The sequence below is a fragment of the Bacillus rossius genome, chromosome 5, assembly GCF_032445375.1.
Source record: "Bacillus rossius redtenbacheri isolate Brsri chromosome 5, Brsri_v3, whole genome shotgun sequence".
Lineage (NCBI taxonomy): Eukaryota > Metazoa > Arthropoda > Insecta > Phasmatodea > Bacillidae > Bacillus > Bacillus rossius.
In genome coordinates this window covers 3,584,277-3,601,969 of record NC_086333.1, presented here as the reverse complement: position 1 = coordinate 3,601,969, position 17,693 = coordinate 3,584,277, and the positions used below count along the sequence as shown (strand labels likewise).

The 17,693-nt window shown below is 44.0% G+C and overlaps 2 protein-coding genes across 2 annotated transcripts; both read right to left on the bottom strand.

Annotated features, from left to right (window-relative positions):
* Nucleotides 1–10,309: 10,309 nt before the first annotated feature.
* LOC134532204 (uncharacterized) lies at nt 10,310–12,259 on the bottom strand. The gene has a single exon (XM_063368623.1). The coding sequence runs from the start codon at nt 12,257–12,259 to the stop codon at nt 10,310–10,312; it is 1,950 nt and encodes a 649-aa protein (XP_063224693.1).
* A 489-nt stretch (nt 12,260–12,748) lies between these two features.
* Nucleotides 12,749–17,389, bottom strand: LOC134532202 (mucin-17-like). Its single transcript, XM_063368622.1, has one exon. It carries the CDS (start codon nt 17,387–17,389, stop codon nt 12,749–12,751), a length of 4,641 nt encoding a protein of 1,546 aa, XP_063224692.1.
* Nucleotides 17,390–17,693: the final 304 nt, after the last annotated feature.

Sequence of the window (17,693 nt, the reverse complement as noted above, 5' to 3'; positions counted from 1 at the left end):
CGGCGAGAGCAAAAATTAAAAAATGACGTCAGGTCCTTCCTCCACGGAAGCCGCCGGCTGACTGACCTCCCACCATTAATGGCAAGGTATATATCGATAGCTATTATGTTGACATGTTCGCCATATTGAAAATCTGTAATTATTTTGCTAGAAAATCGAAACAATTTTTAAACTCCATAAAAAATTAATTATTCAAAATTTTTATAAACACACTGTTGCCCATATTATAACTGTCGCCATCTTGGATTGCAGAATCATTGCAAATTTCGTTATGTCAGCCATCTTGAACTGTTTGGCTTAATCGTTGCGCGTTTTGTTACGGACACCATCTTGGATTTTAGATCGTTTCAATTTCGGTTACAGCCGCCATATTAAAAATCCGTAATTATTATGCTAGATATTTGTAAAAATTTAAAATTCATAAAAATTAATTAATTTAATGTTAATAAAATTATATTTTAACACACATTTATGCCCTTGGTTTGAACACGGAAAGGTCAAAAATAAAAAAAAATACGATAGATCCTTACTCCACGGAAGCCACTGATAGACTAACCTCCCACCACTAATGCTAAGGTTTTTATATCGCCAGCTAGTATGATATCATGTCCGCTATCTTGTTTTCATCTGCAAGAGTGCGATACGACCATGTTAATTTAATTTTTACCTACTAGATTGCAATATTCATTTAATATTACTGTGGCATGACCATATTGAAATTTGGATGCCATCTTGGAAATTCGTAATAATTCTATCATTTCGGGGAAAAACACAAAATGAATTAAATTACTATGTTACTAATACACAGCTTGATTCGATTAGTTCCTGTCCTAGGTTCAACCCTTGACCGAAGACAAAAATTTAATTGTATGCTAAAAAATACTTATTTTATAAATCATGTTCAAAAACCTAAAAGTAGTCTAAGTTACACATAAACCAGCCTTCAGTAAGAATTTTTGTCAGTCATCTTGAAAATCTGTAATTATGTAGCTAAGAATTCGGGAAAATATTCTAAATTCAACAAACATATCATTCGCTATTATAATGATTGAATTGATGGATTCCTGTCTTTGTTCGATCCTAGGTCAATGCAAAAAATATAAGTTCAGTTATAAGAATAATAATTTAATTAAAATTATCATAAAGGTTACAGGTTGGAGAAATTTAACACCACAATTTATTTTACAAAAATAAAATTGATTATATAAATTCTACAAATACAAACAAGTAAATTACAAGCGTTTCCAGTTTTCTACAGTTATCTTGGAAGGCGAAGCGATTCATTTGCATGCCTTGACATATGTTTTCGACTCAATTATGTATAATAGTTGATTAACCATGTATGTATATTCAGTAGCCAGGCACGTAATAGGCGGCCAGGCATATCTATTCAGTAGTCAGGCACGTAATCGACGACCATGTTCTTTCAGTTTGTGACCAACATGCCCAGTTATAAGATAGATACATCCATTCGGCAACAAAGCTCGACCAGTTGGCGGCCAAGGATGTATTTGACATTCAGACATGTCTAGTAGGTCACAATACGCGTCCAGTTGGTAGCCAGGAATGTCTTTTCAGCGTTCAGGTACCATCGACCATTATGTGGCAAGCCATATCTAAATGGTAGCCAAACGCCTCCAGTAGGTGGTAAAACACACATTCAATCAACAGTCAAGAGTTTATTTTTTTCGTCGATGCTCGACGATCATTTTGAACAGTTCATGTACAAAATCATTCGCATAGACAAAATGTCTACGAACTAAGAGGTTTCATTCACCAATATGCGACCGTCATTATAAACAGGTCATGTTCAATGTCACGACAATATACCAGTCGTCTCCAAACCATGAAGCCAATCTAGTCGAGAGTAAAAACTTAACGAACAACAATCAAAAAACTAAGCACAATCGGAAGCACATTTGACCATTTGGAAGAACGATAAAAAAAAGGAAGTACATTTCGAATCAAAATCAACGAAAAGGAAGCACAATTGAAAGCGAATATGGACGAAAATATAACGTGGTGTGACACGGTCTCATCAAATGAATACGATCTCGACCATAAATTATAGGCTCCAATGGCACGATTTGCTCCAAAAGATAAATTGCTCCAAAAGCTACAACGCTCCAATTGCTCCAATTGACCGACAGCTCGAAGTGCTCCAATTGCAACAACAGCTCCAACTGCTGCAATTGCTACAACAGCTCTAACTGCTCCAATTGCTACAACAGCTCCAACTGCTCCAAATACTCCAAGTGCTCCAAAGGTCCTAAAGCTCCAATTGATGCAAAGACTCCAACTGCTCCAATTGCTTCAAGTTCTCCAATTCTCCAAGTACTCCAATGATCTAATAGCTTCAATTATCCAAAGCTCCAAAGCACCAATTGCTCCAAGAGCTCCAATGTTCCTATCGCTTTAAGACATCCAAAGCTCAAACATCCATTGGCTCTAAAAGTCAATGATATAATGATCTAATAGGATTCAACCACTCCGAAGTTACATCAATTCCAAGTGCTCCAAATGCTCCATAATCTCCAAAGCACCATTTGCTCCAAGATTTACAATGCTCTTATTGCTCTAATTGGTCAACAGCTCCAATGATCCAATAGCTCTAATGGGCTCCAAAAGCTACAATTCTCCAATGCTCCAAGTACTCCAACATCTCCAACTAATCCAATTGCTCCAAGTGCTCCAATAATTTAAGTGCTCCAACACTCCAAGATATCATATGCTCCAAAGCAGCAAGAGCTATATTGCTCCAAGAGCTCCAAAGCTCCCACAGCTCAAATTGCTCCAACTGCTCCAATTGGCCCAAGTGCTCCAATTGCTCTAAATGTTCCAACTGCTCCATATACATTCAGCTCCAACTGATTTCATTTACATTTTTTGATCGAACTTGGCCAGAAGCATAATCGAAAAAAGGAAGCACAATCAAGAAAATGAAGCATATCAGGAAGCACATTCGACAAAAAGGAAGAAAAATCAACAAAACTGACGCACATTTTTAACGTAAACTAAACAAAAAAAGGAAGCACTTTTAACGAAAAGTATGTACATTTTCACAAACATTCAACTCATGTTTATTTTAGGATATAATGCCTATAAAATTTATTATCTCTAACAGTCATTATCTCCGAAATTAATTTACTCGAACTGTAAATAGCTCCAAAATTCATTATCTTCAACCGTCATTGGCTCCATCAGTTATTTGGATCCAACCATTATTGGCTCCAACAGTCTTTTACTCCAACAGTTTTGGCTCCAACAGTCAATGGCACAAAAAGTATTTAGCTCGAAAATGTCTAAGACCTAGCTGTTATTTAGCTGCTAGACTAGGAGGCTAAGAATCTACGTAACTACAGGACTACAGGACTACATGGCTTCACGAGTCTTCAAATTTACGAGAATACGAGACTATATAGCTACAAGTCTACTACGAGTCTCTTGACTGTCTTTGGCATCATTTAGCGGCGAGAGTAAATTTAACTCATTCAAAAGAACTTGTTGCAAGTAGTATCGATTCTTGTCAACAGATGTCGTCTCGTGTTGTGTTGAGGTCAAAATATATTTCTTTCTTTAATGTTGGATGCGGGATGCTCACTAACGATCGCAAGAGAAGGAAGGCTTCGCTAGACACCATGGAGAAGGAAGCTCGTCCCTCATACTCGTGCTTCTCATCTGTCTCATAGTATATTATTTGACTGAGTAATGAATGTTTCTTTTTCAAATTTCAACTGATAAAACATATTTTTAGTTAGGTAATTTGGTAGCAGAATTTCACCATTTAAATGGAACTCAAAAACAAAATTTCATGCCCAATAAAGTTAAACATTTTTCATGCAGATATCGATTTCCCAGAAACTACAGGATTAATCAGGAGCACATTGAGAAAATTATCAAAATATTGACAGAAATAATCAGGAGGACACGGAGAAAACTAACACACGTTTTCCATAATATCAGAAAATTACAAAATAAATAAAAATTAATGAAAGTAAAAAAAATAAAAAAATAACCTACATAAACAGATTCTGCTAGCTTGGGAACTTCTTTGTTGAGCAAGGATGGTTCTAGAACAATCCAAAAAAAACTTTTGTAATTTTTCATTCGTTTTTTTTGTTGTTTTTTTTTTTGCCTAATTTGGGAACACTTTTAAGGTCAAGGTTATGGTCAAGGTCAAAGATCAAGGTCAACTAAGATGGCCGCCGTGACGTCAGAATCCAAGATGGCGGTCGGCTCCTCGGCTCCTTAGCCAGAAGCCAGGCGCATGACATATACTACTTGTGAGCACACATAGTTTGCGTAGAAGACAGCACTCTTACACGTTTTAATTTGCCAATCAGATTTATGATTGTCTTCAGAGTCTGAGAGATAGGTCAGATCCAAAAATGATTATTGGATACTGTATTGAAAGAGTATTACCATATATAACTCTTTCGTTTCGACTTTAACTGTTATTGTATGAACTTAACACAAGCTTAGTTAAATTACACATTGCAGGTTTAAAGGTTTTTGGTATGATATTGTTACTTAAATTTTTAAGTAATACACATTTGCAAAATAAAAATTATAGTATCAGAAGTAATTGTGTTTTAGTCTCTATGCTTTAAAACAAAACAAAGTTGTGAGCGAGTCATTGAGTACACGTCAGTGATTTACAAAAACTTCTCCTAACCTTGGTAACGAGTATATTCATGTGTCCTCTTGCTGCAAATAAACTTATATACAAAACTTAGACATCAAATTTAAAATGAAATTCTTTCAAATAATGCTGAGCTTTACAAATATAAGAAAAGTGTTCATTTAATGGAAAAACGGAAAAAAATGTTTCCCCCTGTTTTAAACCTAACTATATTTCTATTTAACAAGATGGTACTATTAATTTTTCAAGTCTAGCCGAACAACAGGAGTACCGAACGCGTCGCATGCAAATGCCTCAACGCTTAACATTTTAAATTTCTCCCTAGACCGGAATTATAATTGCTTGCGTTTTTAAGGTTATACTTATTTAGGCTCGTTGAGGGAAAAACTTTTGTATGCACCAGATATGCAATGGAATAAGCACGCATTACACAAAACGGAAATTTGACACGTTGAAAGTAGGCCACGAGCCGAATTCAACAAGATGACGGGTCACATGTGGCAAAATGCATTCGTGCGTATTTCTCAAACATCACGGGATTTACTAAGTGTATTGGTGTGCCCAAGTAACCTTTATTGTAGTGAAACTACTCAAGAATATATTATTAAACATGAATAGTCTAATAAAATATATCAGCTTTAAAAATACTTATTTATTAGCAAAGAAAATTGTGCTGGGATGGAAATGGCGTTAAAGGTGTTTACATTTTTATATTTCTCTAAAGCGTGAACGTGGAGCTATATATATCGTATTTTACCAACTAAAAGTGTCAATCCAATAGGTTCTGGTTTGGACTTGATTTTCAACAATTAATATTATTAAAATACTGCTCAACTTTAAAAAAAACCGAAACAATTAATACTACGAACTTCACGCGCACGTTATAAGTTATACATCTATATCATTACTTAAATTTTAACCTGAAACATGTTACAACACATATTATAACACTAAGTAGGCTATATGTTTGTTTATTTGTTTTCGTTTAAATGACTGAAATGATTTTGTATATACTTCATATAAAGAAACGTTATATTTATTGAGTTATATCAACATTGTATACAATATATATATTATAAAGTTATTAAACAGTTAAAAAAATCTCCTAATGCCAATATTTGAACCCCATTGTTTTAGTTTTACAAGCTCGCGTTCCTACCACTAAGCTATCGGGACTATTTGAATTTAGGCAGGGGACTATTTATTACTAATATTGTAATGCCATTTTTCTAGCGTATTTTGAAACTTGGGTTTACCTTATACTATGGCTATTTTACTCTACTAAAATATTCCAGGGTAGTTAAACTATCAGAAAGTTTAATTTATCACACCAATACGTTCGGTATGTATCTTAATGTTTACGAAAGTACCTCTTTACGGGTTTATATTGCTACACAGAGGGTCTGCCATCTTGTGACACATTTACATTCATAGACTTACATTCCATTTCTACAATAATACTCTGAATACCGAGAGCTTATATGTTTAAACTTTTAAAATATTCCAAATAAATCTGTATAATGTATTCCCTAACAGCTATTTTGAGAGAAGGGTATAAATTATTTAGGAGCATAATTTGAAGCAAGCTGCTACTTAAGCTCACCAGGAAATAGGTAATAATGTATATTTAATAAAACTTTATCTGTAAATATCAGTCGTGCACCACTCGTTACGTGTTATTTTTAAAACCAACTAGGAAACAAATATATTTCTTTAACAGAAATGCTCAAATAAAAGAAATCCATTAATGTCAAATAACATTTTCAAAATTTATGATTTACGGAAGGAAAGCGGTAGTCATATATATATATATATATATATATATATATGACCTCTGTTATTTTCCCTTCGATATTTACCTACGCATCTTTGATAAATTATTACAAGATTTTTTTTATATTATCCTGTTATATACGTTATTATAGCGTTTTAACTATGTGGAAGCTTATAATTTACTTCTAAGTAACAGTTTTTATCACGAAAGAAACGAACTGGATGGAGTATTGTACAAATGGGGATCCGGTGCCAGGTTCAGGCTGTGGTGAGTGGTGCCAATCAACCTCTGCAATCACGGTAACCTCTGACGTCGCGGCAGCCATTTTGTATAACCTTGACCTCGACCTCGGTGGCCATCTTGGATCCGCCATTGTGTTTATAAAATTTTCCGCCATTTTGATTTATTGCGTCACCGTTGCAATTTTCGTTACGGCCGCCATCTGGTCCAAATGTATTCTAAGTATCAAAAAGTTTGACTTCCATGTTAGGCATAGTGACAATATATTTAATTCGTTGGGCCGGCATATGTCTATAGTAGTTTTCATAAGATTGAATTATTAATAATCTCCACGAAAGGTAGGTAATAGGACACAGGAATTTAAATTTATTTTAAGCTTTTTTTATCCTTATCACTGGCCGAGAATCAAACCAAGGATGAAAATCTATCGCAACTATCAATGTATTAATAATTCAATTTTTTTATTAATTTTTAATTTTACCGAATTTCTAGGTCAATGAAAAATATATTCTCAAGATGGCTGACATAACGACTTACTGAAGACTGGTATACTAGGAGCTTTTAGTATTGTGAACATCATTTATTGATATTATTTTTTACATAAAATTAAATATTATTTTACCACCCAGGGATTGAACTATGGACGGAAGTCCATCTATTTAATCAGTAAATAAATAAGTGATTTTTTGATTATTTTTAAAATTTTTCCCGAATTTAAGTTCAATATTCACGAATTTCCAAGATGGATCCAAAATTTAAGATGGTGGCACCACAGTAATAATAGATTAGTAATAACTACACTCTAGCAGGTAAAAATTAAACTAAAATGATGGTAGTGCAAATTATCATACGAAAACAAGAGGGTGGACTCCAGCAGATGAAAACAAAACGGCGGATGTTGCCTCATACTAGCTGGCGATGTATATGTACCCTGGCATTAGTGGTGGGAGGTCAATCCACCTGCGGCTTCCGTGGATATAGGATCTGTTGTAATTTTTTTTCCTCACTAGGTTCAAACCGAAGATGTAAGTGCGTGTTTTAAATTATATACTTTAATTTTTATTAATTTTTTTTGCCAAATTTATAGAATAAAATTTTCTAAATTTATAGAATAAAAATTACAGATTTTCAATTTGGCGGAGAATAACGAAAAATGCAACAATCTAGAATAAAAAATTGTGTCCATTATAAAAATGAAACAATCTAGAGTCCAAGATGATGTCCATAATAAAACGCGCAACGATTATTTCATACAAATCCAAAATGGTGGGCGTAACGAAAATTGCAACAATTTAACTTACCAAGATGGCGACACTTACGAAATTTTAAATGGTGTCTATAATAATATTTAATTAAAATTTCATTAACTTATTATTTTATAAATTTTAGTTTTTTTCATTAAAATGTGATAATAATAACAGATCTACAATATGGCAGACATGACATCATACTATCATACTAGCTGGCTATATATATATATATACCTTGGCATAAGTGATGGGAGGTCAGACTGCCGGCGGCGTCCGTTCAGGAAGGATCGGTTGCCATAATTTTATTTTGCACTCACCGTGTTTGAACAGAGGATTCCATGAAGTAAGTGCATTTTTAAATAATATTTATAATAATATCAATTAATTTTTCGAATATATTTTTATTTTTTTAATATCTAGCATAAAACTTACGAAGTTTCAAGATGGCGGCCATAACGAAAATTGCAACGGTGACATATAGGCTAGAATTCAAACCCATATACCTCTCAGATAATTTTTATATTGGCTTACTGTTCATCTGGACGAATCTCAACCAGTTATAAACCCTCAATCAAAGAAGGATCGAATCGCAGACAAGTCGGCAGCCAATGAACTTGCGTTATTCGCCCGTGTGTACAGGGGTATGTGCAGTCTATCCTGAAGGCCATCGAAACCGAGAATTTTGCTGGTCTCTACAAATTAACAGGGTAAACTATATGTAGCAAATACTCATTGTTTACTTAATAAGTTATTTTAAATGCTAGTCTGGTTTTGAAGTGTGGTTGCCACGGCAGTGAGACATGCCGCGTGCAGGGCTGCCAGGGATAGGGGAGTGGGGAGTGGGAGGGGCCGCGGAGATAGCGCCGCGAGTATTCACGCGCCGCGCACCACTGACAGCAGGAAGCGCGGCGCTATTCAGCCCCCCTCCATCCCCTCCTCTTCCGGCTGCACACGGGTTCTGCGATAGCTCGCCTGCATGTGCCCACCCGACCGGGGGGGAGGGGGGTTATATCGGCTTAGGCCAGCGCTGGTCAGGACCTGTCGCCACACAGAAACACACGCGCCTTCACCAATACATGTTTTATCAATTCATAACCATTTTCTGAGCTCTATCAGATTATGAACACTTTCACAGTGCCACATTTCGATAATTTTTTTTGTGTCATTTCATATTCATTTAGATTGTGATTTTTGTGTTCTTTATTTAGATTTTATCTCAAGAAATAACATAGAAATATTATGTGGTGCTCTCATTTAATTTTACATTTTAAAATTATATAAATAAGCGTAATGCCCACTACAAATTTTATTTTTCTACAGATGTTTATTACCTGTGTTTATAAATTATTTATTTTAATTATAACTTCTTTAGGCGAATAGAAGGCGATATATTAGTTTGTAAAGAACTATACGAGCACCGTGCAATGGAAATATAACAAAATGCACTCCAATGCACGTGTGCGTTTCGTCCGAATATTTCCAAACGCAATATATACAATTTTCCCTAACAAATGAAAAATAGTCGAGGTAAGAAATAATTTTAGAAACGTAAGACCATTATTATTTTTAGTATTGAAATCAAAGTGTCATATTTCAAATTGGTAAACCAGTGAGGCTTAAATCTTCAATTAAGTTTTCTTTAGGTTTACTTATAATTTCTTAGCTTTAACACCTAAATGCAAGTCAATAAACCATAAAGCAACGAAATGTAACTGAAGTGTAAGTAAAAAATTGATTAGCATTTATTTAAAAAAAAAGTTTTCTTAAATAAAAAAAACAATTTTTTAATATTTGAATTACAATTAATTTATTTTACATAACACGAATCTCCTCCCAAAAATATTATATAATAGGATTGAAAAAATAAAATATTTTGTTTGGGCTTGTATTTATTATTACATCCATATTTACACATTTCCGACGTAACTACAATTTCAAAACACACAAACACTTACAGAGTTGATATCGTGAATATCTTTGCCCTAAATATGATTATATGCTATTTTGGTGAAATAAGTGAAATAGTGTAATATTGGTTGACTAAAAAATGTACATTAATGATGTATTAAAAATATTTCATAAAAATCAAAAACCCAAAAAATTCCCGTTTGAAAAAAATGGTGTCATAAATTTTGGTCTCTATTTTAGAGGCGTGTAGTCCCGCCTCAAGTTATTTATATTTATTTTATAATTACTTTTATTTAGTTAGTTATTGGGTCTGTTTCGGAACTAGTTTTGTAGCGCTAGGTGGGTTGTGTTGGTAGTTGTGTTCCTGGCCGCGGCGAGGTGTGACACGCCGGACGTCAGGGCCACGTAACTTGGTCGCGAGGCGTGGACGAAGAAACTGCTACCAGCTGCTACCTGAGGCGGCATGGTCAGCTGAGACGTGTCATCGGGACTACTTCACTGCAGTCGCGAGGTGTGGACGAAGAAACTGCTACCAGCTGTAACCTGAGGCGGCATGGTCAGCTGAGAAGTGTCATCGGGACTACTTGACTGCAGTCGCGAGGCGTGGACGAAGAAACTGCTACCAGCTGTAACCTGAGGTGGCATGGTCAGCTGAGAAGTGTCATCGGGACTACTTGACTGCAGTCGCGAGGCGTGGACGAAGAAACTGCTACCAGCTGCTACCTGAGGCTGCATGGTCAGCTGAGACGTGTCATCGGGACTACTTGACTGGAGTCGCGAGGCGTGGACGAAGAAACTGCTACCAGCTGTAACCTGAGGTGGCATGGTCAGCTGAGAAGTGTCATCGGGACTACTTGACTGCAGTCGCGAGGCGTGGACGAAGAAACTGCTACCAGCTGCTACCTGAGGCTGCAAGGTCAGCTGAGATGTGTCATCGGGACTACTTGACTGCAGTCGCGAGGCGTGGACGAAGAAACAGCTACCAGCTGCTACCTGAAGCGGCATGGTCAGCTGAGAAGTGTCATCGGGACTACTTGACTGCAGTCGCGAGGCGTGGACGAAGAAACTGTTACCAGCTGTAACCTGAGGTGGCATGGTCAGCTGAGACGTGTCATCGGGACTACTTGACTGCAGTCGCGAGGCGTGGACGAAGAATCTGCTACCAGCTGCTACCTGAGGCGGCATGGTCAGCTGAGACGTGTCATCGGGACTACTTGACTGCAGTCGCGAGGCGTGGACGAAGAAACTGCTACCAGCTGCTACCTGAGGCGGCATGGTCAGCTGAGACGTGTCATCGGGACTACTTGACTGCAGTCGCGAGGCGTAGACGAAGAAACTGCTAACAGCTGCTACCTGGGGCGGCATGGTCAGCTGAGACGTGTCATCGGGACTACTTGACTGCAGTCGCGAGGCGTGGACCAAGCAACTGCTACCAGATGCTACCTGAGGTGGCATGGTCAGCTGAGACGTGTCATCGGGACTACTTGACTGCAGTCGCGAGGCGTGGACGAAGAAACTACTACCAGCTGCTACCTGAGGCGGCATGGTCAGCTGAGACGTTTCATCGGGACTACTTGACTGCAGTCGCGAGGCGTGGACGAAGAAACTGCTACCAGCTGCTACATGAGGCGGCATGGTCAGCTGAGACGTGTCATCGGCACTACTTGACTGCAGTCGCGAGGCGTGGACGAAGAAACTGCTACCATATGCAACCTGAGGCGGCATGGTCAGCTGAGACGTGTCATCGGGACTACTTGACTGCAGTCGCGAGGCGTGGACGAAGAAACTGCTACCAGCTGCTACCTGAGGCGGCATGGTCAGCTGAGACGTGTCATCGGGACAACTTGACTGCAGTCGCGAGGCGTGGACGAAGAAACTGCTACCAGCTGCTACCTGAGGCGGCATGGTCAGCTGAGACGTGTCATCGGGACTATTTGACTGAAGTCGCGAGGCGTGGAAGAAGCAACTGCTACCAGCTGCTACCTGAGGCGGCATGGTCAGCTGAGACGTGTCATCGGGACTACTTGACTGCAGTCGCGAGGCGTGTACGAAGAAACTGCTACCAGCTGCTACCTGAGGCGGCATGGTCATCTGAGACGTGTCTTCGGGACTACTTGACTGCAGTCGCGAGGCGTGTACGAAGAAACTGCTACCAGCTGCTACCTGAGGCGGCATGGTCAACTGAGATGTGTCATCGGGACAACTTGACTGCAGTCGCGAGGCGTGGACGAAGAAACTGCTACCAGCTGCTACCTGAGGCGGCATGGTCAGCTGAGACGTGTCATCGGGACTACTTGACTGCAGTCGCGAGGCGTGGACGAAGAAACTGCTACCAGCTACTACCTGAGGCGGCATGGTCAGCAAAGACGTGTCATCGGGACTACTTGACTGCATTCGCAAGGCGTGGACGAAGAAACTGCTACCAGCTGCTACCTGAGGCTGCATTGTCAGCTGAGACGTGTCATCGGGACTACTTGACTACAGTCGCGAGGCGTGGACGAAGAAACTGCTACCAGCTGCTACCTGAGGCGGCATGGTCAGCTGAGAAGTGTCATCGGGACTACTTGACTGCAGTCGCGAGGCGTGGACGAAGCAACTGCTACCAGCTGCTACCTGAGGATGCATAGTCAGCTGAGACGTGTCATCGGGACTACTTGACTGCAGTCGCGAGGCGTGGACGAAGAAACTGCTACCAGCTGCTACCTGAGGCGGCATGGTCAGCTGAGACGTGTCATCGGGACTACTTGACTGCAGTCGCGAGGCGTGGACGAAGCAACTGCTACCAGCTGCTACCTGAGGCGGCATGGTCAGCTGAGACGTGTCATCGGGACTACTTGACTGCAGTCGCGAGGCGTGGACGAAGAAACTGCTACCAGCTGCTACCTGAGGTGGCATGGTCAGCTGAGAAGTGTCAACGGGACGTCTTGACTGCAGTCACGAGGCGTGGACGAAGCAACTGCTACCAGCTGCTACCTGAGGCGGCATGGTCAGCTGAGACGTGTCATCGGGACTACTTGACTGCAGTCGCGAGGCGTGGACGAAGAAACTTCTACCAGCTGCTACCTGAGGCGGCATGGTCGGCTGAGACGTGTCATCGGGACTACTTGACTGCAGTCGCGAGGCGTGGACGAAGAAACTGCTACCAGCTGCTACCTGAGGCGGCATGGTCAGCTGAGACGTGTCATCGGGACTACTTGACTGCAGTCGCGAGGCGTGGACGAAGAAACTGCTACCAGCTGCTAACTGAGGCGGCATGGTCAGCTGAGACGTGTCATCGGGACTACTTGACTGCAGTCGCGAGGCGTGGACGAAGAAACTGCTACCAGCTGCTACCTGAGGCGGCATGGTCAGCAAAGACGTGTCATCGAGACTACTTGACTGCATTCGCAAGGCGTGGACGAAGAAACTGCTACCAGCTGCTACCTGAGGCTGCATGGTCAGCTGAGACGTGTCATCGGGACTACTTGACTGCAGTCGCGAGGCGTGGACGAAGAAACTGCTACCAGCTGCTACCTGAGGCGGCATGGTCAGCTGAGACGTGTCATCGGGACTACTTGACTGCAGTCGCGAGGCGTGGACGAAGCAACTGCTACCAGCTGCTACCTGAGGCGGCATGGTCAGCTGAGACGTGTCATCGGGACTACTTGACTGCAGTCGCGAGGCGTGGACGAAGAAACTGCTACCAGCTGCTACCTGAGGTGGCATGGTCAGCTGAGAAGTGTCATCGGGACGTCTTGACTGCAGTCGCGAGGCGTGGACGAAGCAACTGCTACCAGCTGCTACCTGAGGCGGCATGGTCAGCTGAGACGTGTCATCGGGACTACTTGACTGCAGTCGCGAGGCGTGGACGAAGAAACTTCTACCAGCTGCTACCTGAGGCGGCATGGTCGGCTGAGACGTGTCATCGGGACTACTTGACTGCAGTCGCGAGGCGTGGACGAAGAAACTGCTACCAGCTGCTACCTGAGGCGGCATGGTCAGCTGAGACGTGTCATCGGGACTACTTGACTGCAGTCGCGAGGCGTGGACGAAGAAACTGCTACCAGCTGCTACCTGAGGCGGCATGGTCAGCTGAGACGTGTCATCGGGACTACTTGACTGCAGTCGCGAGGCGTGGACGAAGAAACTGCTACCAGCTGCTACCTGAGGCGGCATGGTCAGCAAAGACGTGTCATCGGGACTACTTGACTGCATTCGCAAGGCGTGGACGAAGAAACTGCTACCAGCTGCTACCTGAGGCTGCATGGTCAGCTGAGACGTGTCATCGGGACTACTTGACTGCAGTCGCGAGGCGTGGACGAAGAAACTGCTACCAGCTGCTACCTGAGGCGGCATGGTCAGCTGAGACGTGTCATCGGGACTACTTGACTGCAGTCGCGAGGCGTGGACGAAGAAACTGCTACCAGCTGCTACCTGAGGTGGCATGGTCAGCTGAGACGTGTCATTGGGACTACTTGACAGCAGTCGCGAGGCGTGGACGAAGAAACTGCTACCAGCTGCTATCTGAGGCGGCATGGTCAGCTGAGACGTGTCATCGGGACTACTTGACTGCAGTCGCGAGGCGTGGACAAAGAAACTGCTACCAGCTGCTACCTGAGGCTGCATGGTCAGCTGAGACGTGTCATTGGGACTACTTGACTGCAGTCGCGAGGCGTGGACGAAGAAACTGCTACCAGCTGCTACCTGAGGCGGCATGGTCAGCTGAGACGTGTCATCGGGACTACTTGACTGCAGTCGCGTGGCGTGGACGAAGAAACTGCTACCAGCTGCTACCTGAGGCGGCATGGTCAGCTTAGACGTGTCATCGGGACTACTTGACTGCAGTCGCGAGGCGTTAACGAAGAAACTGCTACCAGCTGCTACCTGAGGCGGCATGGTCAGCTGAGACGTGTCATCGGGACTACTTGACTGCAATCGCGAGGCGTGGACGAAGCAACTGCTACCAGCTGCTACCTGAGGCGGCATGGTCAGCTGAGACGTGTCATCGGGACTACTTGACTGCAGTCGCGAGGCGTGGACGAAGAAACTGCTACCAGCTGCTACCTGAGGTGGCATGGTCAGCTGAGAAGTGTCATCGGGACTACTTGACTGCAGTCGCGAGGCGTGGACGAAGCAACTGCTACCAGCTGCTACCTGAGGCGGCATGGTCAGCTGAGACGTGTCATCGGGACTACTTGACTGCAGTCGTGAGGCGTGGACGAAGAAACTTCTACCAGCTGCTACCTGAGGCGGCATGGTCGGCTGAGACGTGTCATCGGGACTACTTGACTGCAGTCGCGAGGCGTGGACGAAGAAACTGCTACCAGCTGCTACCTGAGGCGGCATGGTCAGCTGAGACGTGTCATCGGGACTACTTGACTGCAGTCGCGAGGCGTGGACGAAGAAACTGCTACCAGCTGCTACCTGAGGTGGCATGGTCAGCTGAGACGTGTCATCGGGACTACTTGACTGCAGTCGCGAGGCGTGGACGAAGAAACTGCTACCAGCTGCTACCTGAGGCGGCATGGTCAGCAAAGACGTGTCATCGGGACTACTTGACTGCATTCGCAAGGCGTGGACGAAGAAACTGCTACCAGCTGCTACCTGAGGCTGCATGGTCAGCTGAGACGTGTCATCGGGACTACTTGACTGCAGTCGCGAGGCGTGGACGAAGAAACTGCTACCAGCTGCTACCTGAGGCGGCATGGTCAGCTGAGACGTGTCATCGGGACTACTTGACTGCAGTCGCGAGGCGTGGACGAAGCAACTGCTACCACCTGCTACCTGAGGCTGCATAGTCAGCTGAGACGTGTCATCGGGACAACTTGACTGCAGTCGCGAGGCGTGGACGAAGAAACTGCTACCAGCTGCTACCTGAGGCGGCATGGTCAGCTGAGACGTGTCATCGGGACTACTTGACTGCAGTCGCGAGGCGTGGACGAAGAAACTGCTACCAGCTGCTACCTGAGGTGGCATGGTCAGCTGAGAAGTGTCATCGGGACTACTTGACTGCAGTCGCGAGGCGTGGACGAAGAAACTGCTACCAGCTGCTACCTGAGGCGGCATGGTCAGCTGAGACGTGTCATCGGGACTACTTGACTGCAGTCGTGAGGCGTGGACGAAGAAACTTCTACCAGCTGCTACCTGAGGCGGCATGGTCGGCTGAGACGTGTCATCGGGACTACTTGACTGCAGTCGCGAGGCGTGGACGAAGAAACTGCTACCAGCTGCTACCTGAGGCGGCATGGTCAGCTGAGACGTGTCATCGGGACTACTTGACTGCAGTCGCGAGGCGTGGACGAAGAAACTGCTACCAGCTGCTACCTGAGGTGGCATGGTCAGCTGAGACGTGTCATCGGGACTACTTGACTGCAGTCGCGAGGCGTGGACGAAGAAACTGCTACCAGCTGCTACCTGAGGCGGCATGGTCAGCAAAGACGTGTCATCGGGACTACTTGACTGCATTCGCAAGGCGTGGACGAAGAAACTGCTACCAGCTGCTACCTGAGGCTGCATGGTCAGCTGAGACGTGTCATCGGGACTACTTGACTGCAGTCGCGAGGCGTGGACGAAGAAACTGCTACCAGCTGCTACCTGAGGCGGCATGGTCAGCTGAGATGTGTCATCGGGACTACTTGACTGCAGTCGCGAGGCGTGGACGAAGCAACTGCTACCACCTGCTACCTGAGGCTGCATAGTCAGCTGAGACGTGTCATCGGGACAACTTGACTGCAGTCGCGAGGCGTGGACGAAGAAACTGCTACCAGCTGCTACCTGAGGCGGCATGTTCAGCTGAGACGTGTCATAGGGACTACTTGACTGCAGTCGCGAGGCGTGGACGAAGCAACTGCTACCAGCTGCTACCTGAGGCTGCATAGTCAGCTGAGATGTGTCATCGGGACTACTTGACTGCAGTCGCGAGGCGTGGACGAAGAAACTGCTACCAGCTGCTACCTGAGGCGGCATGGTCAGCTGAGACGTGTCATCGGGACTACTTGACTGCAGTCGCGAGGCGTGGACGAAGAAACTGCTACCAGCTGCTACCTGAGGCGGCATGGTCAGCTGAGACGTGTCATCGGGACTACTTGACTGCAGTCGCGAGGCGTGGACGAAGAAACTGCTACCAGCTGCTACCTGAGGCGGCATGGTCAGCTGAGACGTGTCATCGGGACTACTTGACTGCAGTCGCGAGGCGTGGACGAAGCAACTGCTACCAGCTGCTACCTGAGGCGGCATGGTCGGCTGAGACGTGTCATCGGGTCTACTTGACTGCAGTCGCGAGGCGTGGACGAAGAAACTGCTACCAGCTGCTACCTGAGGCGGCATGTTCAGCTGAGACGTGTCATCGGGACTACTTGACTGCAGTCGCGAGGCGTGGACGAAGCAACTGCTACCAGCTGCTACCTGAGGCTGCATAGTCATCTGAGATGTGTCATCGGGACTACTTGACTGCAGTCGCGAGGCGTGGACGAAGAAACTGCTACCAGCTGCTACCTGAGGCGGCATGGTCAGCTGAGACGTGTCATCGGGACAACTTGACTGCAGTCGCGAGGCGTGGACGAAGAAACTGCTACCTGCTGCTACCTGAGGCGGCATGTTCAGCTGAGACGTGTCATCGGGACTACTTGACTGCAGTCGCGAGGCGTGGACGAAGCAACTGCTACAGAAGCCACCTACAAACTGACCTACCACCACCAATAATAAGTGTGTATCGTCAACTAGTATGATGTCATGTCCGCCATCTTGTCTTCGTCCGCTGGAGGCCACCATCTTGTTTTCGTCTGCTAGAGTGTGCTGGCGACATGTAAGTATAATTTTCTGTTCTCCATACCTTTGACCTAGACTGTTGGCATTGACTTTGACCTTGACCTTGAAATTTAACTTTGACCTTGAATTTTGA